Source organism: Carcharodon carcharias, chromosome 30 (genome assembly GCF_017639515.1).
Source record: "Carcharodon carcharias isolate sCarCar2 chromosome 30, sCarCar2.pri, whole genome shotgun sequence".
Taxonomy (NCBI): Eukaryota; Metazoa; Chordata; class Chondrichthyes; order Lamniformes; family Lamnidae; genus Carcharodon; species Carcharodon carcharias.
In genome coordinates, this window is record NC_054496.1 from 19,015,348 (window position 1) to 19,043,334 (window position 27,987).

At 40.8% G+C, this 27,987-nt stretch overlaps 1 protein-coding gene across 3 annotated transcripts; it reads left to right on the top strand.

The window, feature by feature from the left end:
- Positions 1-27,938, top strand: LOC121271276 (A-kinase anchor protein 8-like). 3 transcript variants are annotated; one of them, XM_041177123.1, is made up of 13 exons: positions 1-103; positions 11,767-11,814; positions 13,637-13,844; positions 14,741-15,203; positions 16,132-16,243; positions 16,828-16,853; positions 18,461-18,512; positions 19,468-19,534; positions 23,323-23,464; positions 24,643-24,748; positions 25,533-25,663; positions 26,491-26,586; positions 27,215-27,938. In XM_041177123.1, exons 1-13 carry the CDS (start codon positions 85-87, stop codon positions 27,671-27,673), a joined length of 1,929 nt encoding a protein of 642 aa, XP_041033057.1. In that variant the 5' UTR covers positions 1-84; the 3' UTR covers positions 27,674-27,938. The 3 variants fall into 3 exon arrangements, with proteins under 3 accessions (XP_041033057.1, XP_041033056.1, XP_041033058.1); XM_041177122.1 differs by having other exon boundaries at positions 2-103; positions 16,825-16,853; XM_041177124.1 differs by lacking the exon at positions 13,637-13,844 and having other exon boundaries at positions 2-103; positions 14,740-15,203; positions 16,825-16,853.
- Positions 27,939-27,987: the final 49 nt, after the last annotated feature.

The window sequence follows — 27,987 nt, forward strand, 5'->3', positions numbered from 1 at the left end:
AACGTCCCTCCCCACGTGACGTGACCGCCTCAGCGCTATTGACGTCGACGAGGCCCGAACGGTTCTTTCTGAAGCCGAACCACAATGGACGGTCGCTACGGAGGTGGGTACAATCGGGCTTCTCCCCCCACAAGACACACATCCCTCGACGTTTTCGAGCATCCAGCAATTCTTTTTACGTCTGACCGCTGCCGACTTGTTGAGAGAACGATGCTCTCGATGGCGCCCCGAAGTTTGTTTTTTTTCCTCCCCCACCCCCTTTTTTTGCCCCGATAAATCGGAGGCTGCCTTGCTGCTGTGATGGCCCCGCCCAATTTGCCCTAGGTGATTGGCCGAGCTCCTCCCGGGGCCACCTGTGAGTGGCCAACGGTGCTGTCAATCATTGCCGGCCAGCTCGGCTCCCTCCGAAAGAGGGAGGTCGAACATTCCTTTATTATTTCACTCGCGTTTTTTCAATTCTTTTTTAAAAATCACCCCGACTGGTAGGCGTTTATAAAATAAATCAAATCCGTACTTAAGAAAAAATCTATGAGCCCAGCCAAATATAATTTAAGTGCGTGACGCACGCTTCCCCACGTGCGGTTGAGATGGATCTTCAGTGACGATTGTAAAACTGAATTTAAAAAAAAAATCCGCCCTGTTCTTGATTTTTAAAAAAAAGACATTTATTTTCGGGATATCTAATGGTAAACGCTTGTTTGTGTTGGGAGGATGGCGGTTGAAAAGGGTCTCATCTTCCCTTGACTGGCTCAAACGCCACAAAATGGCGGCCGCCGCCTCCTCCTGTCCCAGGCACGCTCCCGGGCTCGCTCGCGCGCGCGTGCACTCACCCACGAGCCTAGGCATGTTCCTAGAACACCCCCCTGCTCTTTATGTGAAGGAGCTCTGCAGCAATCTGGGCGAGTTTCCTTAATAATCGGACCTCGTTCCCCTTATTAATTCTTTTAAGATTCAGGGTGTTGCCTGCAATGGAAAGTTTTAGCTCTCGAGGGGGAATTGGATAAGTTAGGGTTGTTTCCTTTGGAACAGAGAAGGCTGAGGGCAAGCCAAATGAAGTGTATAAAATTGAGCGGACTAGATAGGGCCTTCCTATCAATTCTGTTTCCTCTTGGTTGAGTGGTTCATGATCAGGGAGAATATGTTTGGGTTAAGAATATGTCTAGAAAGGTTTTGAGGGGAACTTTTTTTCTCTCTCTCACACACACACAGTGATGGGGATCTGGAACTTGTTGCCTGAAAGGGTGGCGGAGGCAGAAGCACACACACCATTTAAAAAGCATTTGAACATGTACATGAAACCTGCAAGGCTATGGACTAAGTGCTGGAAAGTGGGATTGGGCTGGATGACTTCTTGTTGGCTGGTGCAGACGCAATAGGCCAAATGGCCTCCTCCTGTGCTGTAAATTTGTATGACTGTTCAACTCATCGTGCCCATCTCAGCTCTGAAAGGGCTCATCCATCTCGTTCCACTCCACACATCCTTGCAAAAAGTTCCCCTTCAAGCATTTATGCAATTCTCTTTTGCAGGTTGTTTATTGAATCCACTTTTATCACCCTTTCAGGTACCACTAAGCTCTTGCCCTGCACCTTTTTCTTTTTGCATACTCCTTTGCTAGTCAATCTTGTAGCAACTTCAGTCTCCCTGGACTTGCATTTTTAAAATTAAATTGTGTGATACTGGCAAGATTGTCCACCTCTGATTTCTGAGAAGATGCTGCTGGACCTTCCTGAACCAATTCAATCTTGTCATGGATGGATGGTGGGAGGGTGGTTCCTAGTTCTTAATGGGTAAGCTCAGATAATTATTGCCTGGCACTTCGACTATGGAAGGCTAATGGTCCTAACCCTGTTTCTGCTTACATGTTAGTGATTTAGGAGAGGGATTCCTGTATGATTTTTCTGACAGTTCTCAAAGCTAAGTGAGATGCCTCCTGGTGTTTTTCAACCAGATTGCCAGTGCAAGGGATTTTTTGGCTCAACACTATGCCATGTTATATTTAGAAGTGGTTGCATTGCCAATTTAACTTATTTTAGTGCATTCTTTACCCCAGTCTGTTTCCTTGTCCCTCATGCCAGGCTAAAAGGTGGCTGGCTTCAAGTTCAATGTTGACCTATAATTTGCGAAGAGATGTGTGGATGGTCAGTGCCACTCCACTTCACTATGTAATTTGTTTCCAAAGGGTTTAAAAGAAACAATTTATATTTATCCTGTAATGCAAAGGTGCCTTGATGTACCATTCATTCAGGTATTTATTTGAAATTAGGACTGTATTGGACCATGTAGCTGACCAGTGGTTTCTGGTTATACACATGTGCTAGGATGTTTTTAGAGTTGGTGCATTCTTTGAATTTAATCCTGTGGTAATGAAGTTGGTTGTTCTATTATTGATTTATTTGGTATGACTTTCGAAGCATGCATTTGTTTTACAGTGTAACCAACTTGTACACTACATTCCTAACTACAAAAAACTTTGACTTTTTAACAGCAAAATTGCTTGGCCCCAATCTGGCATCCTAGCATTAATTCACACCCTAAACTTCTCTACCTTTCTTTCCTCTTAAGATGTGCTTTATATCCTACCTCTTTGACCAACTTATGTAGCTCATTGTTAAATGTTTCACTGTTCCTGCGAAGCACGTTTGGATATTTTATTATGTTAAGGGCACAATATGTTTTGTTCTTCAAAGTTTTCCCTTCTACCTGTAAATGTGAAACTATGCCTCTGTCCAACCTTGCTTTATATTCTTGGCTCATTGGCTTTTTGTGAATTTCATTTCTATGGCCCCAACAGCTTGAATGTCAAGGATAGATCTCAATCTGAACTTTAGTTCCCTTTCTTTTGTAATTGTAACAGGCAAGGGTGAAAAGGGGAAAGTTGTTTGCTTTGCAAATGTCTATGACAGTGGTGAGAATTTGGTGTTATTAAATTGTTCACTCCAAAAATTGTTTAATTGAACATTGTGGTTTCTGTCACTGTGATAACTGCACTTTAGGTTTCTGTTGCTCTTGTCCTATACTTAAGAATCAAGCAGCACCCAGGCCCATATCTTTTGCATGCTTATACTGAACAGTTCATCTTAGTGTAGGCAGTAGATATAGCATGCAAAATGGGCATTGTGTTTTTGTTTCCCTCACCCTTTCCTTTCCCTGAGACATTGCTAATGTATAGTTATCTTATGAGGTGGTTGTACTTTGTGTATATGCTTAGACTGTGCAGATTAGTAGGATATTCAGCAGTAGAACCTCACAGCCTTTGTGTTTGTGTATATTTCAACTACATGCCCAACCTACCCAGCCAGGTGAAACTACAGTGAAACTGACATTCTTTTTCGCACCTCATTCTCTAATGTTGAACACTAAATCTTTCCATTCCATGACGTTGACTGAGCTTTTCATCAAAACTAGACCATGCTCTGTAGCCCATAAGTTATTAAAGTTACGTGATTTCCTACTCCAGAATAAGTCACTAGAAAGCTCTGTGACTACTTGGATAGCATGCAGCAGGGAGATTGAGTAACCTATGAAGTGGTTGAAGATTTAGCTTTTACTTTGCTTCTTCAAACAATTTTTTTGTGAGAATTTGAATTCTGTGAAGCAATTAGTGAATTGCTTAGAGTGTGAAAGGTTACTTTTTTCTCCTGTTCACTAGCATATTAAGTATGCTAGATGACAATGCTGGATAGAGTGATGAATTAGAGGTGAAACAAACATGGCAGTTTATCCCCAGAAGCAGTTGTTGAGAGGGACAGTAACTGTTCATTAGAATTAACAAATGATGTAAGGGTCGAAAACAGCCCCTAATTTTAGTCTCTCAAGAGTATTGTACTCAAAATGAAGCATGATATTGATAGTACAGGGAGGATAATTTTGTACAACCACTATTGGCATTAAACATTTCTTAAGTATTCTAGCTATTTCTTCAACAACATCTGGGTGAATAGAGATTTGCTTCAGTTTCATGTCTGCAAATCCAATGCCATTTTGGTTCCATTGGTGCGTATGTACTTTTATCTGGTTGTCGGAAGGGCTGATTTAGTAGGTATGTATCCTCATTATTGAGGTTGAATTTGTTCCATGCTTCACTTTGCGTTCTTCCATTTGCCACATTGCCCACCTTGTGGCCATTGAAATTTCAGTCTTTCCCTTCACGTTGAGGCTTGACTTTTCCAACCAGTTCCTCATCTTGAATCTTCCAAGTTACAGTCCATTTCAAAATATTGCAATGTTTGCTGTGTCCTGTTCTCCCATTACCTCTGTCCTGACTTCAAAATGATCATTCCCTCCCAAATTTCCTCTTGGCAAATATTTATTCATCAGTCAACATTACCACAGTAAATGATCCAGTCGTTACCTTGTTGATATTTTTGGGACTGTATGGAAACTGACAGGCAGGTTTCTGACATTACAATAGTGACTGCACGTCAGAATTGGCCATAAGATGCTTTGGGATGTTGTGAAAGAAAGCTCTTTAAATACATCCATGCTTTTGCCCATCCTACCTTTGTAATCTCCAGCATTGTGTCCCCGACATACCCCTTTGCTCCTGTCAATTTGCCTCTCCTTGGTCTGCCCTACTATTGATGACTATTCATTCATGCATACACTAGTATTCCCTGCTTGGCATTCTTTGTTTTACTACAACTGTCTTTATTCAATGATTCGGACATTTCCCTTCAAATCCTGTTTTCCCCCTTCCTCCAATTTGTAATGGGTGCAACGTTGATAAAGACTGCTAAATGCATATGAAGAGGCCTTATAGGTAAAGTACAGATTATGGGGCAAGCCTTGTGTGGTTTCTCTTGTGGTTTCTCCTCTCCATTGGTCTGGGTGCAACAGTGTCAGCAGTAGTTTTGTGCCATTGTGAAAGTTTAAATCTTGTCAAGTTGCTCCTCAATCCCAGTAAGTTGAAAGTCAGTTCTAATGCTTCAATGCTTCCTAGATTTAGTTCTGTTTTTGGTTTTAACATTTTGTTTTATTCTGTGACATGTTTACATGGGAAAAATTTACTGGGCAAAGACCAAGAAAGTGGGACTAATTGGATAAGCTCTACCAGAGAGCCAACATGGGCACGTTTGGTTGAATGGTTGCCTCCTGTCCTGTACCATTCTGTGTTAATGGTCATTGTTTTGCTGCAATATTGATATGTAGAAAGTTGTATTCTAGGAGTTTTAAGTTTGTTTGCTGGAGCCAGATTACTGTAATATTAGCATAGCACCTGCTCACTAATTCTTGCCATCCATCAAGTCTTGCTTTTCTCCCAACTCTGCCTAAAAAACAATCCAATCATAATCTTATAAAAGATATTAAGGAAAATGAATTAGATACGGATCAGACATAATGCTAGAATAGGCTGTAGGGGCTGGAAGACCTACTACTATTTCTGTGTCAATCCCTAAGGTTGTAGATTGTTATACATCCGATTGTATGTTTTGTCTGCGTGTAACAACTGGTAGTTGCTACCTGTTGTAATGAACTGTTACAAAGATAAACTAGTGGAACTGTCTCCATCGTGTAGTTGCCTTGGTGATTAGAGAATTGGATGAATGATTTTTCTAGGTTAGGATTATTTTAAGATCTGCATTGGGATTGAATTTAAAAATAGCACCTAGGAGTGGCTTGTATTAATGCATGTTGCCACCATGAGATCCTAATTTCACCTGGGTTCCTTCAGGAGTATGAAAATAAACATGGCTGGGTTAGTGCATTGTGTTACTGCTTCTCTCTTAAAACCTGAAGAGGAATTTCATGTGCCGGGAAGAACTTTGTGTTTATAACTTGTGGGCTAATATTGTAATGGGTGCATTTCACTGGATGAGAGGCCTTGCAACAACTTTGGTATCCACTGATGTCTTTTTACCATAGTAGTCATCTAGTTCTAGAAGGCTCAGCAGTATTAGAACAACTTTTCAAATTCATGACAGGTCACTTTCTCATTCAGACTGGTTACTTAAGGTTTACTTGGAGATGGAAAACATATCCCAAATGAGAGAGTGGACATCAAGCCCTGCAAATAAGTATTATCTTGCAAGTTAAAAGGAGGGAAAAAATGCAGAATTATTTAGCCATTGAGACATTAAGATGTAGCAGATGGTCAAAGTTTAAATTGTATTTTAAGTACTTTTATGTTATTGAGTATATTATGAAGTGTTATCATAGCTTTGTATTCCTGGCTATATATCCCAACATAATAGTTTCATTAATTCCTTTTGCTGTATTTTTTAGACAGTGAGGGAATGTTATTGGAATCCCTTTCAAAATCATCCTGCTTTTTTTATTCTATATGTTGCATGTTTAACTTATTTACCATATGTGAACAATTTCATTTGTTCACTTCAATTTAGCTGAAGATAATTGATACAGATCCCACTGCAAAATAACTACACATGCACATTCTTATTTTGGGACAGCTTGAATGTATTACCTGGAACATTAAACTTGTCAATTGAGTGCAACACTTAATAGACATTTCCTGTGCTCACAGGGAGGTGGTGCTGTGCCATTTTTACAATTTCTGAGTATTGAAGCTGATTAAACATTTGGCTACATTGAAAATGTAAATTTTCTTAACCTTTTTAAGCTATGTAGGTATGTAGCCCCTGTAATATGCCTCCAGTGTAGATAGTCTAACACTCTGTGGCAGTTCCTCTTTTTGCATTGCTTTTTCATCGTACAATGCTTCCCTTTCCTTTATAAACTGACTATTCTGGCTTGATTCCTACTCCAATTAATTCTCCACACACATCAGTAGAAAATACAATCTGCAACCTGAATCTGCTACCCACTGTGGACTGAAAGGCATTTGCAACTTGCCAGTATGTAGTCTTAGGTGCCACTCTGACATCCTACCCTTGCCAGCCTGAAAATATGGCCCCAAAAGCATGTGGCCTGAGCCTGAGATCTCTGCCACCCTCTATCACTTACAGCCTCCAAAGAAGCTGGGGCCCACTCCAGGTTGAATCCATTCACTAATTGGAACCCCCATACCTGTCACTTAAAAAAAAAAGTGGGTGGGGGAGAAAGAAAGGGTCGGAGAGAAGGAGCATCTCGAAAAAGATATACTATAACGCATGACGAATGTGAGTGATTTGGAGATTTACTCTTGTTCAAATCTCTCTCAGGGCCCCTATGGCCTTGTTGATGGCTGCTGCTGGCTGTTTTGTCATCTTGGTAACTAACTTGCCCCTGCTTTGAATTTTATTACTTTTCATACTGCTGCAGGTGGTGTATATGCAGAAATATTAAAAGCTTTTTCACAACTTATTGAGATTTAAAAAAAAAGACCTTGGTTCTTTTACAGTTAATACAGGCTATGTATTTGTAATCCTATACTCCATTCAAGTGCTTGTAAAGAATTCAGCTTGATAAAAGCTTCAATACTAGCGAGAAGATCAACACCTGAGAGCAACGGAAGGAGGGGTGTGTGTGTATAAATTTTTTTTTTTAAATGAACCTTTACTGTCTTGCTTCGTAATAAACAGGAAATTGCATTTATTTGATTATTTTAATATTAAAAAGCTTCATAGAAATGTGAGGGGGCAAATTGGCATGTTACCCAAAAAATACATTTGACCAAATAGGTTAAACAGAGTTAACCAAGTTTTATATATTACTTCTCATAATTATTTTTTTAAATGATTCAATTTGACTTTTGAGAAATTCTTAACTTTTTGATAAGTGGAACAGGCCATTTTCCTTCAATATCGATCTTGTAAAAAACCACATATTTTACGCAGCGTGTACCCCTGCTGAAGCCCACCTTGTTGTACAGGTGGGTTTTTGGCTCGTCAGATTGCGAAGTTTCCATCAACAACTTTAACTGTCTTGGCCCAGTGCTGTCAAACCATTTTAGCATACTACTTTCTATCCTTCATTCAAAAGCTTCCTCAAACCACTACCTCTTTAAACTTTGGTTGCCACGAAGGCGCTCCTCTGAATATTCTGCACATTTTATCATGTTAGAATGTAGTTTGTTGTGTGATACTTGTAGGGCCCACTTCACAGAAAATGAGCAGCCATCTGCTGAGGATGTCCAGATGTTTGTCAGTCACGAGGCTTCCTCTGTTCAGAGTAGAATTAAAACTCAATTGGTGGACAAGAGGTTTTGCAAAGAGTGAGGGTGGAGTTGGGACCCCAGTTCCAAAGTCTAACTAGGGGAATAATGACATGGTTGCTGCAGGAATTTGGTTTCCGCAAACCAAGTTACTGATACTGCTACTTGGTTTGCAACAGCTTACTAAAATGTAGTATTTGTGTATGTTTTGACAATATATCATTTGAAATATATCAATGCTTTTAGCTTTATATTTGGACAGAAAGTTAGAATTATAATTCCGTGAAATGTATACGTTCAACAAGAATGATTCCTGGGGTGAAGGACTGTAGCTATGAGGATAGAGTGGAGAGGTTGGGACTGCTTTCCTTGGAGAAAAGGAGAGAGGAGACTTAATAGAGGTACTCAAGATCCTGAGGGGCATGGACAGGGTAAGTAGTGAGAAACTGTTCACACTCAAAAGAACGTCAAGAACTAGAGGGCCCAGATTCAAAATAATTGCCAAAAGGAGTAAATGTGATGTGAGGAAACATTTTTTCAGCCACAGGGTGGTTGGAGTCTGGAGCAAGCTCCCCGAAAGGGTGTGGAGGCAGATTTGATTGAGGTATTCAAAAAGGGAATTGGATTGCCACCTGAAAAGAGAGAATGTGCAAGTTATAGGGATAAGGCAGGGGAGTGGGACTAGCTGGAATGCTCTTTCAGAGAGCCAGTGCAGACTCAATGGGCCTAATGGTCGCCTCCCGCACTGTAAAGATTCTGTGATACTGTGAGCAACCTTTGCTATATCTCTAGGTTCCTTTTCTTTTGCATCTCTGCCATACCCATACCCTTTGTTCTTAAAAGTTTTCCCACTTTACCTCAATTAAGCTATATTTAGGGTCCTGAGCTTTTTTGTCTTTATTAGCCATGTACTATGGAACATTCAGGGGTTAGGAGATTGGTGGCGAGGGTTAGACCAATAGGTGGGATTTTGAGGTAAGAATAATAAGACCATCAGTGCCCAACTCTGTCGAGGAGTAAATCAGACAGCAAGCATCCAGTATGCACAATTAAATATGGGAATGCAGGAGTTGCCCTGCTCTAACAGTATCTCGCTGAGTGGACTCAGCATTGAAATATGTGAAAAGGTTGAAGTTGCATTACTTCCCACTAGATATACACTAAACACTGCAGAAGAAGTTGGGGCTTGTCCATTCAAGTGTAAGTGAAATTTTAATGGCGTGCTTAAGTTTTAATTGCTGTCAAACATCCTCTCTTGGCTCTGGGAATTTACTTATGGGATCTTATTCTGCCAGATTTCAATTATTGGCAATTTAAAACAATAATAGTTTTTTTTAATCTCTTGTATCTCTCCTAATCCTGTTTTTCTTTCTCCTATCTCTTGCTTTCTGTACATGATTTGACTTTTGACTCTGCGAATCTCAATAAGAATTCTTCAGTCTCGTTAAGATGACACACCATCCATTCCTTGCCCTGTTCTCTCAGATCCCAGATCTCCTGTAGAGGGTTCTGCAAAATACGGTGCAAAACCCCTCAGACTGTGGGCAAGTGGTGCTGGCTGTAAAGTCTGAGCTTCAAGTGCTTTAATTGCTTGCATCTCCAGTTGCTGATGCTAATAGATCTTGGTGTTCTAATTTAGGATCTATCCACCAATGAACAACCCATTCCAAATTTCCAGGATTCAAAAAGGACAAACCAACATGACTGAAATATAAGTGCAAATATGAGTGAAGTTGCCGGGCCTTTGAGGGCAAGATCAATGATGTGAGGTCAGCATGAATGCATGCAGACAGGGAATTGTGTAATGGAGGCTCGGAGTAATCCCAATTAATTTATTTTCTGTCATCCTTCAGTGGTGTTGCTTGCTCTGTTGAAATCTTGTGTTTCTTCCTGACACTGTCATTGAGCAAGATCTTAGTGTCACCAATCCAATGCTTGCATCTGATATAGTACAGGAATTGCTTCATGAATTCTATTTATTCTGATTCTTCTGATGGGCTTACAACTGGGCATTCCTAATTTGTATTGAATGAAGTCACAACTTTTGCTTCTAAATTTGGATGAATAAGAATGAGCATATAACTTGCCATCAATTGTTTACAGACTTGTAGCAAGACCCTGTTGTTAACTTTGTTCTTGATTGAGTTATATAAGATGTTGGTATACATTCCGATTGCCCTTGTGAAGGATGTATGCCGATATCCCTTAAGTCCAAGGACAAGGAAACATTGAACCATCTGGTTAATACTCTTTATTAAAGCAAGTGGATGATAAAATAAAATGCACTCTCTTTCATGGAGTATATAGGAGATGTAGGTGCCAGTTATAAATTATAAATCATATACCAGGAACTCTTCAGTAGATTGAAACCTTAACCGTCTTGACTGCTCAACAAGACTAGATGAAAAAGATTCAAGCAGCTTCAGTGTCTGTTTGTTTATATGTTTAATTATAGCCTAACATAATACCATAATGTTAACACGTTCTAACTACATCTGTTAATCTTCCTTCAGCAAGATGGCAATAAAATCTGTTTACTAGTAAGAGATTCAGTTTTGGCCTTTCACTTATTTTTTCCCAGTACGTTCCTAACACAGATTCTTACATGTTTACCACTGTACAGTCACTTGGTTTATTACTACATGCTTACTTTTTCTATAATCTCTGCCATTAGCAAGGTTAAGTTTCCACTGCCTCAGGTCTAACCTTGTAGAGCTACTGTAGACTGAGTATCAACGTGCAGACATATGTTAAACTTACTACGGCTAATTTCTGGCACACCTATACTTGGTGCACTGCTTGTTAGCTCAAGCCAAATTTTCATTTTCCTGCCTCCTGTCCTCTTGGGATGTAAATTCTGTTTCCTTAATTTTATTTTTGTGTTAACTGTTAAAGCTCCCATCTGTCATCTTCATTTTTCCTGAATACCCTAAACACTTCCATGCTGGCTTGACTATATCTTTTGAGCTGAATTATGGTTCTGTAATCTATGTATTCACAATTCCTGCAGCTACAGCATTCCTTCAGTATCTATTCTGAGTTGTTTTAATAATCAAGTATAGACTTTTTAAAAAACTCTTCCCAGAGCTTATTTTGTTTTATTGTGATCTCTTCACCCCATTACCCTAAATCTAACAGCCTATGTGTTTTTCTCTCTGCATTTTCTACTGCAACCTACTCTGTACCAAAATTTAAAATGTTTCCAGGATCAGCCTAATTGCTTAGCTTTGTATCACTGATGTGTGAGATTGAGTAGGCGAGCAGTTACATTGTTGTATTGAGTCAGTACATCATGAACGGTTGGCAATGGGATGTATTACAGCTGGCACTGAAATGTCTGGTTGAGGAAAGGTTTTGGTGGGTGGGGGGGGAACATGGTGGTGGTGATGATATGGTGAATATTATGCTGAGCATGCCTATTAAACCAACCCGTTCAGCATTGGCTTGCATGAGCAATGGTCACTTGAGCAAGTTACGTGTCAGTCCCTTAAGGGTGAAAATTGGTGTCACGTGGAAGAATTGGTTTCCCTTAAGTCCTTGAGCATAGCTTAATTTAATAATTACACTGAACTGCATTGTCTAGTCAGTGGGATTGTAACATGATTCTAAACTTCTGGTTTTTACTCCCTTCCAAACAAACTGTGAAGTGCATTTTTTTGTGAAATCAGTTGAAGTAACTGAAATGATGATCAGTGTGTGATTCTGTTTCTCTTAGAGTATGGAGAGGATGATTCTTGGAACGCTGGAGGAGACGATGGTCAAGGTGATTTGCTTTTAATCTTATCATTTAAAAATACAAGAATTGGAAAAACTTCCTGTTGGGCTTTAAGGGGTCAGGCATTTGCTATTTTAAAATATTCAAGCTTGTTTTATTGCTATGACAGATATTAATACTACTTCAATCACAGTTAACATTGTAAGCATGTATAAGGAATAAATGGCTTAAAGCAGAACTTGTGTTAGAATCAGTTAATGTTGATAGTTAAATTTGTAATGTTGGGTATAAATTTGATAGTGAGGTATGGTGTCATATTGGTTATTTTACTGAACTAATCCCGAGGCCTGGATTAATGATCCAGAGACATAATTCAAATCCTACCATGGTAGTTGGGTGTGTTTAAATTCAGTTAATTAAATCTGGAATAATCAGTGATGCTGATCATGAAACGCCTAGGATTGTTCTGAAAAGCTGTTTAGTTCATTGATGTCCTTTAGGGAAGGAAATCTACCATCCTTACCTGGTCTGGCCTCTACATGACTCAGACCCATAGCAATTTGGTTGACTCTTAACTGCTCTCTGAAATGGCCTAACACGCAATTCAGTTGTATCAAAACTGCAAATAGGGATGGGAGAAAAATGCTGGCCTTGCTAGGGATAGGGACATGTTGTTAAAGAGTAATATTAAAAGCTGCTTATAATGGGAAAGAAACTAAACTAAGTTCGTTCATTGCAATTGTCTGCTCTGTTGGGCTGAGCTGTCCATCCTTCTAAGGGCTAGTAGTCTGCTGTGAGTAGAACATGTGACTAATGTACAGAGATGTTCAGGATCTTAATTTACCTAAATTGATACCTTCAAATATTGTCTCAAACTGTCCAAAATCCTTTATAGGCCATGACTTGGATGTTGACAGTTATATAGAAAAGCACAGAAGCCATTTTGCACCCAGCAAAATGCTACAAGCAGCAAGCTGCTCTGGTATTGGTAGTGATAAGTGAGGGAGGCATACTTGTTTTGGCACCAGAAGAACTTGTAACTTTTAATATAATGCTGTGGGATCCAGTTAAGCATATTTAGCATCTCTTCCGGTGATTGGAATATTTCAGTGAAGTGAGGGTAGTAGTCCTGTGCCCAAGCCCATTGCTTGTATAGAAATATCATTAGTAATTTTACTGCAGTTGCTTTCTGGTAAAACTTGGCACTATTTGAAGCATGAAAATAAATAGTAGATGGTGCTTTAAAATGCAATTTATATAAAGGAATGTGAGGTCTTTCCAATTAGTCTTAGAAGGCAGCTCTTCAGTTCAAGGGTGCCCTGAACTTCCCATGAACAGTGAACAAATGAAACATAATCTAAGAAAGGGTATATTGACCCTGGAGGTGGTTTAGAGCAGATTTATCAGGGTTAAATTGACAGTTTGCGTAAAATGGACTTGTATTCCCTTGGGTTTAGATGTTAGAGGGGTGTTCTATTTATTTAAGGACTCTCAAATGATTAAGCAATCTGTTAAGGTAAACACAAATTATTACCTCTGAGGGAATCTGGAACAAGCAGGATGCAGTCTTAAAATGAGAACTAGGCTATTTCAGAGTGAAGTTGAGAAGCAGCTTTTCAAACAAAGGACAGTTTGCCCCTGAAAATCTACAGATATTGGGACAACTGAAATTTTCAGAACTGATCAATGGATTTCTAAGATTTGGAGGGATATGGTTCAGTTGTGGGTAAATTGAGTTACAGTACAGATTAATCATGATCTTATTGAATGGCGGAACAGACTCTGGCTGAAAAGCCAACTTCTGTTCCTATAACTTCTATTATTTTTTTCTAATGTGAATATCTGATCTTTTGTGTTTTGTTCCTGTTAGGGTATGATGGCTATGATTACAATTACAACCAAGATAATTCAGAAAATTATTCAGGAAATTATGGCTATAACTCTGGTAATAAAGCTTGGGATGCTCCTAAAAACCCTAACACAGATTCCATCATCGCTAAGATCAACCAACGTCTGGACATGCTCTCTCAGTTAGAGTGTGATAAGACACCAGGTCGCTCTTCAGGCCAATACAACAGGTATCTTCTGGAAGGTCACTAAATGGTAAAATGCTGTACACATAAAATGAAGAAATTGGCACTTGGGACTGATGTGACACTTCAAATTTAAATAGGCTGGCACACATTTCTTCTTTCCTCCCTCCACCCTCGCCCAACCCCAAAGAAACATGTGTGCTTATCTACACTATGGTGAGAAACCCTGATTTATTCATTATTTTACACCCTTTATAATTACATCTTGAACTTTAACTCAAATTAAGCATGGATTCAATATATAAGGCTTTAACTAACAACTCATTGTTTAGAACAAAGTTAAATCTGACTGTTTTGTGTGGTATTCTGTGCCAGATTAGCCAGGTGCAAAATTTAGTTTTAATTTGAAGCCACTGGGATTGTCAGCATAATTGATCTTAGGTTTGCCTAATTGTACAGGGTATTCTCAATGTGTATGGGTCAAGAATTATCATCTGCAGTAAAATTATGCATTGTAATGTGGAGAGTATAGAATGCTGTAATTTTCTTGTAAAATCTCCATTCTTTCCAGCAATTAGGTTAAGATTTTAAGGATGGCATCCAGCCAATGAACACTTGTGATGGGGGATGGGGTGGAGAATAGAGCATTGGACAGTTGACGTGAGCCATTTGTCTCCAAAGGTTGCTGTTGGCCAAGTGTATTGTTTTCCCACCCCTATGAAGGAAAGTTGGATTTTGTCTTTTTGGTTGCAGTAAGCCACCTTTTGCTGCTGTATTCAGTAATTTAGACATTGTTTACAGATGAAGAAATAACCTCACACACCATGATTACCTGAAATATCCTGTTTAGTTTTTAGTCTGCTGTCACTGAGTGGCAGGCTTTTGCCATCGTCCTTTCCAGCTACTGATTAGATTCCTTGCTTGCTCTGCAACTCTTTCAGGTTTACACCTTATGAGTCCTATGACTCCAGGTCTTCAATGAATGACCATGATCCGTACAGATCTGGCTACGGCTATGGTTACGGTGATTCTGGACCTAATTATAACGATTCCTATGGAGGTCATTATGACCACTACGACAACTCCTACGGGACTCGCAGAGATCAGTACCACAACAGAGCATATAGTAGCCAACGGGGTCAAAATTGGTCTAGAGACTGGGCTCCAAATAAGAGAGCAAACTGGAATGACCCCTACATGCAGCCTGGAGGTTCCAGGCGGATGTCTGCACACTGGAATGACATGTCAATGGGAGGCAGAGGCTTCAATGCTGCCTCCTCCACCAGAAACCTCCCCTCGCTCTTCTCCCCAAACATTATCCCCATGGACCTGTTCCGAGCTCAGGGCTCGGCAAGAGCGTTTGGTGGCAGACTGAGAAGGAAAGACAAGAATCGAAACAGAGGCGTAAGTACCTTTTTTAAACAATGCATTTTATTTCAATCAGTAGCCAATGAGTGTGATCAGTGAAAGACCAAGAAGGCCAAGTTACAGGATATTTCTTTTCAGTGGAATGTCCATTTCCCCTTTTTTACTATCCAAAAATGATGCGTTCCTTTTTCTGACTTAATTGACACTAAGTATAATTTTGACATTTTTCGCCATCTGTGGAAGAATTTGTAGCTGTCTTAGTTGAGGATCCAAAGAAGAATTAGGGTTTTGGACATTATAGTGTTTTTTTAAGGTATTGTAGTGAGGTAGGACTGGCTTCAAAGTAATTCATTGTAAGAAGCAATTGAGTGTTTTGGCTTGATGTAAGACTTTGAACGTCTTTTTTCCATCTACTCTTGCCCACTCCCCTCCCTCAGAAGCTTTTGTCTGTTATCCATGTGTGAGCGAAGGTGGTGAGTGTTGGCAGGATACAAGTATCACTGGGTATCGATAGAGGGCTTTTCAAGGCAGGGATTGATTTATAAGGTCAGGGCTGATTTATAGTACTGAAACTGCCACTAAGCTGGGAGCCAGTCTCTCATACTGGGATATTTGAGGGCTTTTCTAGCCTGGGTGCTTGAAAAATGTGCATTTCATACTGAGCCATGGGAAGAGTCCTTTCAAGTGGGGAGATTGTAAAGTACACCTTAGCCAATCAAATTGTATTGTCATTGGGTACACTCCATGCACCTGTAGCTGCATTACAGTTAAGTCAGTTCAAACCACACGTGCTATAATGCATGGTTTTATACGCAACTATTTATAATGAATTATTCATCTTTATAATTACCTGATCTTCATATCTGACTTTTGCATCACCAGAAACAGTCCTAATCAGAAACAAATGTTGAGTTTTTGAAATGTGATTTTGAAATGCGATTCAAATGTTTTTGCTTTGCATCAGAGGAAGAAGGTTATAGGTGGTCCAGGTAGGAAGAGGAAACAGTCAACAAGCAGCACTGAAGACCCTGAAAACAAGCAAGCTAAAACAGATGATGGTGAAGATTCTGATGCTGGTACTAGACACTACAATGTTACTTATTTGGACTTTTTGTGCTGTTTATAAATGAGATGAGCACATGCAAGTTGAGTCCTGGTCTAAGCTATTGTGTAGGGGTGCTGAACAACTGAGACGTCTAAAGGTTGGGATCAGGTGCGTTATTTATCCTGGTGCTGGCTGAAAATGGGGCTGTGTCATGTTGTGCATTTGGTTGCAATGCACAACATGCTGCAGAGAAGAATAACTTGAGGAAAACGAAGACTTGTCCAAATGAAAATATGGAGTTGGAGGTGGGGGGTGGAGCTTGCAGGGAGGATGAATGATTCTGCTTGCAATCCATCAGTTGGGGCGGCTGGAGAATTGAGCTTTGAGTATTGCTCTGCAGGCAATTTGTAAAATCAAGTTAGTTGGGGATTATGCAAATTAAAAATGTGCGCGTCACCTCATCCAGTGAAAGCAATATTGTAAAAAGAATAATGTAAGACTATCATGACTACCATAGAAAATTGCCAGTAACAAGGTTGTTTCTATACTTAAAACCTTTATGTTGGTCACACGATAACTATTCAAAAGCAATTGATTTTGTTTCTGTTATAGAAGACAAGGAAGATGATGGGGTTGAATCAGTAAGTACTACTATTGTCAAAGACTCTTCAAATCTACCTGAATAGAGCCAAGACATATGTTGGAATTTGGTATAATTTTACACATGTTACTCAAAGCTAGGATTGGAATTATCTTAATGTAGTCTGAAAAGACATTTTTGCTAGGAAAGATGGAGGAAGACAGAAGATGTTTGAAGTCTGTCAACACATGGCCTTTGGTATCCAGCTAGGCTGCGTGGTTGCACACTCTATCTCTGAGAGGTGGATAGTTCAAGCCCCAGTCGAGAGACTTAGGTATATAGTCTAGGCTGACAATTTAATTGTGCTATGGGTAGTTCGCTGTCTGAGCTGGCCTCTTCTGACCACATAGCACTACTGGTAGGACTGACTTGAAGCACTTTGGGACTTAGCAAGGACATGAAACCTGCGATTTCAACATTTTTTCCTATAAAGTGAATAGTTTTACGTTCAATAATCAACATGTATGAATGTGTTAGGTTGTGCTATGCAATTGAACCTCGGATAGCAGTTAGACTCTCTGGTGTGGTTTTGGAGGTCTGTAGACTGGTACAATGCTAAGTTCAGTCTCTGGTCCGTGCTTTTTATATATTCTTTCGTGGGATGTGAGCATTATGAACCAGCATTGGTTGCTGATCCCTTATTGCCATTGAGAAGGTGGCAGTAGGTACACATGCAGTGCTGTTAGGGAGTTACTGATAGCTTTGTCAGAGATGGTTGCGGGGTTGGGATTGGTATTCCCAGATTGTGGGAGTGGGTCGCGTGCAGATCATCAGCATTGCCCTTTGAAAGTATCACTGCCTTACCTGAGGATTAAAATCCATTCAGCCACGGACAGCATTTAATTGTACTTACCAGTACCATGGGAGATGGAATTTGTGGTTGATATGGTTTCTAATTAATTGAGAGAGTTTACAAAAGAACTTCAACTGTTGGAAGTTTGTTCATTTTGTTAACTAAAATTGATTATGTAAGTTGTCCGATATAAGATTGGTCCCAACCAATAAAACACTCATTGAGTTTTATTCAGGAAGCAAAATTCAAGTTCAACTACATGACACCGTGCATGTTTATGTTGCTATGGCATTCTTTGCGACAAATATCCAACTTGTAGAAAGATTGAATGGCAACATTTTTTTTTTTCAGTTAACTACTTCAGTTTTAAGTGGTTGTGGACAAGAATTCGGTCTAGGGTTAGAGAATGTATTATGCATGGGGAAAAGGGTGAAGAAAAGGCAACCTCTTGTAAATGAATGCCATCCATCGCAAATCAGTGTTGGAAACTGAAATAGAACAGGTGGGAGTAAAGTTTAGAGAATGAAGAATCCCCACCTACCTACCAGTAAGCTATGGCAGCACCAAAATAAGGGATGTGTTGGTCAGATGCGATGTGCAGTGCGTTGGCAAAATTGGGAGTGTATCTAAGATTGCGGCTGAAGCACATTTAAATTTTTGGAGGTTTATCTTTCCGCTAACTATAGTCAATACTTGTAAAGGCACACTGTTCACGAACACCATTTGTTTTGGTACAAAATTCTAAACGGATTGCTTTGTTTTACAAACTTCGGGATCCAAAATTTTAGATTTACTATGGCTTACATCCTTTTCAGGGTGGTGAGGACAAGGATTCAAATGAGAAAGGAGAGAAGAAACCAAAGCGTTGTAAGTTTGACTGGAATGGTTGTTTGTTCAGTAATTTCTCTAAATATGATGCAAAACTGCCTGATTTCTGTTGAGATGTGTAATGCATAATTACGAAGATGCCCACCTGTGTTTTTGTGTGCGAATATTGATTTGTCAAACTCTAGCTATTCACTCCCTTCTTCACTCACCCTCCAAAGTGGGATAGGCTAGACTGAAATTATCTGGGCTTCCCTGCTGGCTGAATAAATTTTAATGAGTGAGGATCCTAAGTTTGATTCCTAATCTCTGCTCAGTTAGTTCTTCTCAGTGGAGGCGTGCTTGGAGTAGGCAGGAGAAAACTGGTTGGAATTCCTGCACTTGGGCAAATTTCAAGTAAGGACTGGGGAAAGAGGGCAAGAGCTCCCTCTTTTTCCCTCTGCATCGTTCCCTCTGGAGGCTCCCAAGGATTTCCCTGATAGTAAATGATGCAGTGATGCTGGGCATGTTGTTCTCTGCATCCGTCAGTACCAAAAGAAAACCATTTCAGTTTTGTCTCCTGTGTTGTCAAACTGCTTGTCCAGCACCCAGTTGTGGATGAGCTGAAGTTTCCTTCAATTAAGCACTGTAAATGCTAAAGCCATTGTCTTCAGTCTCCACCACAAACTGCTCTGCAGCCAGATTCCATCCCTTTTCATGTTACTGTCAGACTAAATGAGACTATTCACAGCATTAGTAACATACACTGGCTTGCATGTCATTTTAACAATATACATTTATCTAAACATGTGATAACTTCATACTGCATATGTTTTAATATTCGGCTTTAGTTTTTCTTGGTTGTAGAAACAACACCCAATCATGCAGTATAAAAACATTCTTAAATCATGTTGTATTTCTGGATCTGCAGTTTGTGCTAACAGTCTTATCAGTACAAAGCATACTTCCCAATTTCCTATCTATAATTGTCAATTTATTCTTTTTTAATTTCAAATAGTTCCCACTATGCAAGAGAAGAAGAAGACTGGCAAACCCAAGAAGAACCGTGACCGCCTCGCAGAGAGGTACTGCTGCCTAACTAGTATTTTGGCCAGAGTTCAGAAAGTCTTGTTGATCCATTTTACAATCTGTGTGTTGTAAAAGTATGCAGTGCTGTAAGCTAAGTTTCTGTGTAGCCTACTTAGGAAAAGATGGGAGCTGACTGTTAATGGTGTACAACTCTTTTCAGCTGGTGTCTGCCCTTGCTGCATTACTGAGGAAGAATTGGATGTGTGGTTATTCCATCCTGTTGTAGGAGTTAACAATTCTGTAAACTCCAGTGTTTATTGAACTGCTTCACTTAATGCTGGGGGGTAGGTGGTAACTCCACCTCCCATGGTTTCACCTTTTTGGAAGAGGGGCTGGCAGTGCCTTTGCATGTAGAATTTGGGCACCAGTCCAAGGTATTCAATTTTGACACTTCATCTACTTCAGAATAACATTGCCATAAAATAAGCAATGTACAGTTACTTCTGGATCTTGCATTTGAGTCTTGATTTCGGCAGCGTAATTTTATTTGTGTTTTTAAATACTTTAAAATGGTTGGCTAATATCTATGGAAGTGTAATTTTATTTTTACGGGATGTGGGCTTTGCTGGCTGGGCCAGCATTTATTGCCCATCCCTAGTTGCCCTTGAAGATGGTGGTAAGCTGCCTTCTTGAACCACTGCAGTCCATGTGGTGCAGGTACACCCACAGTGCTGTTAGGAAGGAAGTTCCAGGATTTTGACCCAACAACAGAAAGAACGGCAATATATTTCCAAGTCAGGATGGTGAGTGACGTGGAGGGGAACTTCCAGGTGGTGGTGTTCCCATCTGTCTGCTGCCCTTGTCCTTCTAGGTGGTAGTGGTCGTGAGTTTGGAAGGTGCTGTCTAAGGAGCCTTCGTGAATTCCTGCAGTGCATCTCGTGGATAGTGTACACTGCTGCAACTGTGCATCGGGGGTGGAGGGAGTGAATGTTTGTGGATGTGGTGCCGATCAAGCAGACGGCTTTGTCCAGGACGGTGTCCAGCTTCTTCAGTGTTGTGGGAGCTGCACTTATCCAGGCAAGTGGGGAGTATTCCATCACATTCCTGACTTGTGCCTTGTAGATAGTGAACAGGCTTTGGGGGGGACAGGAGTTGAGTTACTCGTCATACGATTCCTAGCCTCTGACCTGCTCTTGTAGCTACAGTAGTTATATGGCTAGTCCAGTTCAGTTTTTGGTCAATGGTAACACTCCCAGGATGTTGATAGTGGATTTAGTGATGGTAATGCCATTGAACATCAAGGGGGTTGGATTGTCTCTTGTTGGAGATGGTCATTGCCTGACACTTGTGTGGCTTGAATGTTATTTGTCACTTGTCAGCCCAAGCCTGTATATTGTCCAGGTCTTGCTTTTTTTGGACATGGACTGCTTCGGTACCTGAGGAGTTGTGAATGGAGCTGAACATTGTGCAATCATCAGTGAACTTCTGACCCTATGATGGAAGGAAGGTCATTGATGGAGCAGTTAAGATGGTTGGGCCAAGGACACTACCCTGAGGAACTCCTGCATTGGTGTCCTGGAGCCGAGATGACAGACCTCCAACAACCACAACCACCTTCCTTTGTGCTAGGTATGACTCCAACCAGCAGAGAGTTTTCCCATTGATTCCAGTTTTGCTGGGGCTCCTTGATGCCACACTCGCTCAAATGCTGCCTTGATGTCAAAGGTAGTCACTCACCTCACCTCAGGAATTCAACTCTTTTACCTGTGTTTGATCCAAGGCTGTAACGAGGTCAGGAGCTGAGTGGCCCTGGCGGAACCCAAACTGAGCGTCAGTGAGTAGGTTATTGCTGAGCAAGTGCCGTTTGATCGCACTGTTGATGACCCCTTCCATTACTTTACTGATGATTGAGAATAGACTGATGGGGTGGTAATTGGCTGGTTTGGATCTGTCCTGCTTTTTGTACAGGACATACCTGGGCAATAGCTGGGTAGATGCCAGCGCTGTAGTTGTACTGGAACAGCTTGGCTAGGAGCAAGGCAAGTTCTGGAGCACAAGTCTTCAGTACTATTGCCGGAATGTTGTCAGGGCCCATAGCCTTTGCAGTATCCAGTTGCCTTCAGCCATTTCTTGATATCAAGTGAAGTGAATCAAATTGGCTTAAGACTGGCATCTGTGATACTGAGGACCTCAGGAGGAGGCCACTCCTCTTCGGTCCACTCGGCATTTCTGGCTGAAGATTATTGCGACTGCTTCAGCCTTCGCACTGCTGTGCTGGGCTTCTCCATCATTGAGGATGGGGATATTTGTGGAGCCACCAACTCCAGTGAGTTGCTTAATTCTTCACCACCATTCACGACTGGATATGACAGGACTGCAGAGTTTAGATCTGATCTGTTTATTGTGGGAATGCTTAGCTCTGTCTATCACTTGCTGCTTATGCTGTTTGGCACACGAGTAGTCCTGTTTTATAGTTTCACCAGGTTGACATCTCATTTTTAGGTATGCCTGGTGCTGCCCCTCCTGCACTCTTCATTGAACCAGGGTTGATTCCCCTGGCTTGATGGAAATAGTAGAGTCAGGGATATGCCAGGCCATGAGGTTACAGATTGTGTTTGAGTACAATTCTGCTGCTAATGGCCCACAGAGCCTCATGGATGCCCAGTCTTGAGTTGCTAGATCTGTTTGAAATCAATCCCATTTAGCACGGTGGTAGTGCAACACAACACGATTGAGTGGTATCCTCAATGCGAAGGCAGGTCTTCGTCTCCACAATGACTGTGTGGTAGTCACTCCTACCAATACTGTCATGGACAGATGCATCTGCTGTAGGCAGGTTGGTGAGGGTGAGGTCAAGTATGTTTTCCCCCCCCCTCCCCCCTGTTGGTTCCCTTACCACCTGCCATTGACCCAGTCTAGCAGCTATGTCATTTAGGACTCGGTCAGCTTGGCCAGTAGTGGTGCCACTGTGCCACTCTTGGTGATGGACATTGAAGTCTCCCACCCAAAGTACATTCTACACCCTTGCCATCTTCAGTGCTCCCTCCAAATGATGTTCAACATGGAGGAGCACTGAATCATCAGCTGAGGGAGGGGGGTACGTGGTAATCAGCAGGGCTTTCCTTGTCTATGTTTGACCCGACGCCATGAGACTTCATGGGGTCCGGAGTCGATGTTGAGGACTCTCAGGGCAACTCCCTCTCGACTGTATACTACAGTGCTGCCACCTCTGCTGGATCTGTCCTGCCGCATGGTGGAGTCTGGGACATTATCTATAAGGTATGATTCCATGAGGATGACTATGTCTAGCTGTTGCTTGACTAGTCCGTGAGACAGCTCTTCCAGTTTTGGCACTCGGACAGATGTTTGTAAGGAGAACTTTGTAGGGTTGATAGGGCTGCGATTGCCATTTCCAATGCCGGGTGATCTGTCCGTTTCATTCCTTTGTGTCTTTTTAGCGGATTCTTACAACTGAGTGGCTTGCTTGGCCATTTCAAAGGGCATTTAAGAGTCAACCACATTGCTGTGGGTCTGGTGTCACATGTAGGCCAGACTAGGTAAGGACGACAGATTTCCTTCCCTGAAGAACATTAGTGAACCAGATTGGTTTTTACAACAGTTGACAATGCTTTCAGGTCATCATTAAACTTTTTTAATTCCAGATTTTTATTGAATTCAAGTTCCACCATCTGCCATGGGGGGATTCGAACCCAGGTCTCCAGAGCATTACCCTGGGTCTCTGGATTACTAGTCCAGAAACAATACCACATGCCATTGCTTTATAATTTCATTACTGTCCTCAGTGCTGGATTTCTTGTATTAATCCTGTTTTGTTTGTTTGCAGGATAACATATGCCTGCTCAGTGTGTAAGTTCCGTACATTTGAAGATGAGGAGATTGCTGCTCACATGAAGAGCAAGTTTCACAAGGAAACTCTGAAATTCATTGGGACCAAACTCAAAGCTCAGACTGCTGACTTCTTGGATGTATGTATATTGCTGCCTTTTAAAGTCTTCATTCTTGTGCTGGATAGCTGAACTGCAGCCTAGGGTTTGTCATGTTTGAAATGTCGATTGGAGGTTTGGTGCTGTTGCTTCATTGATGAATAAATTCTAAAGCAGAACACTGAGGCCAGTTGGTCTCAACAGCTTAAAATATATGAAAATTAATGAATATGTCTACCCGGAGAGCTCCATGTTATGATCTCTGGCCAATGGACCAAAAATGCATGACACCATGCTCTAATATTGCAACCAACGGTGTGTAGTAACAAGTTTCTTTGTTTTTTCCTCATTCTGGTTTTCTTCAAGCCTCTCCTAAAGTGGCTTTATCAACATACATTATTGCACAGTAATTGAAAGCAGAAACACTGGCTATTGGTTCCCTCTAATCTATTCCACTCTAGCCGATGATTAACCGTGCCCCAACCAAGGATCAAACATATAACTTTTTGGCCCGCTTGAAGCATTGGTAATAATTCATTGGCTTAAGCTATTGGAGCTTCACTATTTCCTTTCAAAAGAGGAGAAATTTGATTGATTGTTTGGCAGCTGTACAACTTCACATAACTTCACATGAAAGTTAGTCATGTGTGAAACAAAAAATAAATGGAGAATAATAAATTTCTGGGCGTATGTGGGAGTTCAAAACCATGAATTCTCAAAACCAATATTTCATAACCTTCATCCGATCCAATGAGAACATATTACTTTCATGTTTTTAAAGCAAACTGGTTTGTATTTTGTAATCGGTACATGATGAAGGATAAATAATCAACAAGCTTTAAGCATCTTTTTTTTGAACTCCGTGAAGTATAGTTTGGTTCCATCAATGGTTGGCAGTCCTTTTATACCTGACCAAAGTAGCCATTCTATTTTTGTGGTGTAATTTCTATGGGCTTTGCAACTGTAAGGCATCACACTTGAGCATAATCTGTTTGCACGTGCACACTTTCAGTGGGAATCACTAGTTATTCAGCAGAAATGTGAATTTTGACACTTGGCTCTGGCCAATTGCGACTATGATCAGCACAGACTAGCAATCCTATCTGTTAGCTACCTGGTTTGAACACATCACTGATAATTCAATTAACCACCGGGTAACTGGGGAGCCAGGTTGACTTTAAGCTTCTGTGTGCAGCAATGATCTCTGAATTTTGTTTCAGGAATACATCTCAAACAAGAACAAGAAAACGCAGAAACGCCGGGAGCAGATTGGAGATGAAACTATTCTGAAAAAGCAGCTGATGCAGCAACACGATGTACTCCAGGGTATGTCAGAAACTAAAAATGATTAATGTCCATTCGTATTCAATTGTAAGAATTTTTTTCTGTAAGTAACTTATACACATGTAACTGTGTAACTGTGAAAAATGAATTTGTTGTAATTTACTTCAATCACACTTTGTTTCTAAAATGATTTTATCTAATGTCTTGAGGTAGTCTGAGAAGGTGGAAAATGAAACCTAATGCATGCACTTAATGTGCTTTTCAGATGTTGAACAGAGGCAAAGGCAGTATTATCCTACCTTTACCCATATATTACCTGAGGGAAAAGGATATTCTACAGTATTGATGTTCCTTATCTGGATTATCAAATTCAGCTCAGAATTTTTGGCTTTGAAATACTCTGTACAGACATGAAGTTCAGTGAAATAATGTAAAGCAGATTAAGTTAAGTCTTTAAGGATAACATCTGAATGTGGTAAACCACTCTGCCATTTATAATTATGAAGCATTGGTGTGGATAGAATCTGTGAATGCTGGGCAGATTTCCTGCTCCTATTTTATGTTCATGCTTTGCTTGTTGGAGAGGCATTGACTGTTCATTCACTGCTGTGAATTATGCTTGGATTATATATAATGTTGTTTGCAGAGCATCTACAGAAGCTGGACCAAACAAGAGTTATTGTGTGTCAGTTGGTTTTTGTAGAGTGGTCACAGTAAGGCTACCTTTGACTAATGGGTTTCTTCTCTTGTTTAACTTTTGGATTTCTGCAGACTTGAATCTAAATTAATTTTGTTTCTCTAACATGGGCCATTTATTCTGCTGTAGGTATTGGTATGGAGCAATGCATGAAAAAGGTGGAGGCAGCTCATTGTATGGCTTGTGAGTTGTTCATCCCTATGCAGACTGGCTTCATTGGGCAGCACTTAAGGTCAGCTGAGCACAACAGAAACCGCAAAGTAAGTGATGGAACTGCTTCAAAACAGTAAAATCTTGGTGTATATAAAACTAGCAGAGACCAGCAAAACCATTTGCAACGGTGCTACTTTAACTCACCATCCCATGCTACTCCATCCTTCCCATCATGCCACTTTTTAAAATTCATACGGGATTTGGGCATTGCTGGCTGGGCCAGCACTTACTGCTCATCCCTAATTGCTCTTGAGAAGGTGGCAGTGAGCTGCCTTCTTGAATTGTGCAGTCCATGTGGCATAGGTGCAACCAAAGTCCTGTTCAGGAGGGAGTTCCAGGATTTTGACCCAGCGACAGCGAAGGAATGACTATATATATCCAAGCCAGGCTGGTGAGCGGCTTAGAGGGGAACTTCCAGATGTTCCTTTGCATATCATCCCCACCCCTTCTTCCTATACCATCCCAGTTTACCATTTCACAGGCCATCTCTTCCCCTGTGCACCCCTTCCCCATATCCCATGCTGTCGTCAAGAGACCAGTACGGGAGACTGGGTAATGGCAGGGGTGGGGAGGCATGCCAGATATGAGGTAGGGAATGGATAACTGGACAGAGGTAAATAATCATTGTGTACATTATGGATGTCATTTGTGATGTGGATTTATCTTTTCCCTTTACTCCATGCATGCACATTTGTACTTTTGTCGATCTTTTGATTTTAAACTATTAAAATATTTCTGGATAAATATGGATTTGATACTAAAACATTTCTGGATAAATATGGATTTGATACCATGTCTAAGATATTGAACTCAAAAAAAGATGCATAATCCGTGAAATCCCACTTTAACTTGCTACTGTTTCTTCCCTTACCAGGCAGCTATCGAAAGAGCCAAAAAGGGTAGTCTAGTTATTGCTAAGAGCATCCTGAATAACAGCAATATTGCAACAATGCTAGAGAAATATGTCAAGGTAAGGATGTACTATGTTCTTTTCCTTAAAGTTGGTACTTTGTGTTTGGTCATGAATGTTGGTGCGAAGACTTTTTTTGTCATTGTCTGTCGAGCATTCCCGGTCAGGTTTGGCACAAGGTTGATGTGAAACCAAGCTGTTTGACTTGTCCAAACATTCTGCTACAGCTCGTAACTTTGAACAGTCTTCCCCCTACATCAGTTTTCCGTTTTCAGAGACTGCTCGTTTTTGTTTCTTCTGCTCCAGACGACTCAATTTGTGTCAGTTTGTAGCCAGCTTTTAATTCTGGAGTCACACTTACTATGAACAGGATTGTGTAAACAAATTTAACTTAAAATTGTAAAGCTTGGCAGACAGGAACCTTTGGCCCAAATGTGGATGAGACCAGCTCTAAAGTGAGGAGAAAATGTTTTGTTCTGTTGACCACAAACTGGTTGATGTTAGAATATGGATTTGCATCTAAAATTGCGTGCATACTTCCTTGATATCAACAGGGTTAAAGTCAGATTCTCGTATGAAAGGACAAATTAATCCTTACCCTAACTGCTGAGTTACATCTCATCATGGTCAATTTTAGTCAACCCTCATCCATATTTAATACTGCTTGTTAAAATTCTTTCCTCCACAGGGTGAAAAACCATTCACTGATGATCCAGATGATAAGGATGAAGAAGAGGCTGGCATGCAGGAAGGTGAGGGTGATGGGCTCAATGAAAGTGCCAATGATGGAGAGAAGAAAGAGGGTGAAGGTGGCGAAGAGGGTGAAGGTGGCGAAGAGGGTGAAGGTGGCGAAGAGGGTGAAGGTGGCGAAGAGGGTGAAGGTGGCGAAGAGGGTGAAGGTGGCGAAGGTGAAGAAGCTGGGGGTGATGAAGGAGAAGAAGCAATAGATAGATCTGAGGAAGCAGTTAATGCTGCGGATGAAGAAATGGAGGCAGAGGCAGAACCTGAAGCTGAAATGGAAGACTTGGGAGAAGGAGAAGAAGATGCAAATGAAAACAAGGACCCCGAAGAGCCATTTGAAGCTGATGAAGATAAGATTCTGGAAGGAGAGGATGATGCGCTACCATTTGACACAGAGTTAGAGTAACTTTAGTGTGACTTCCTGAAAAGATGTGGATAAATGATTATGTTCCCCGGTCATTCTCTAAAGCTTATACTAGTTTTAACGTTTCTCATTGTTTGACTTGCTAGTAGATTTGTGTTATTGCTGTACTTGAGTTCCAGCTGATTGTTTCATGAGTCTAGTAAATGCTCCCTATGTACTGTGCTGAATGGCTTTTCACAATGATGTAGACCATAATCTCTCCTGAACCTTTGTGTGAAACATTTTACAATAAACATTCTTTCTATAATCGGACTAATGTGGCAATCTATTGATCATGTCTAGTGATCTTCTTCAGG

Bases quoted from the DNA above. Each gene is read 5' to 3' on its own strand.
- LOC121271276 (XM_041177122.1), top strand. The intron at 11,815-13,636 runs GTGATTTGCTTT...TGTTCCTGTTAG, and splicing joins TGGAGGAGACGATGGTCAAG to GGTATGATGGCTATGATTAC. The intron at 13,845-14,740 runs GTATCTTCTGGA...CAACTCTTTCAG, and splicing joins TCTTCAGGCCAATACAACAG to GTTTACACCTTATGAGTCCT.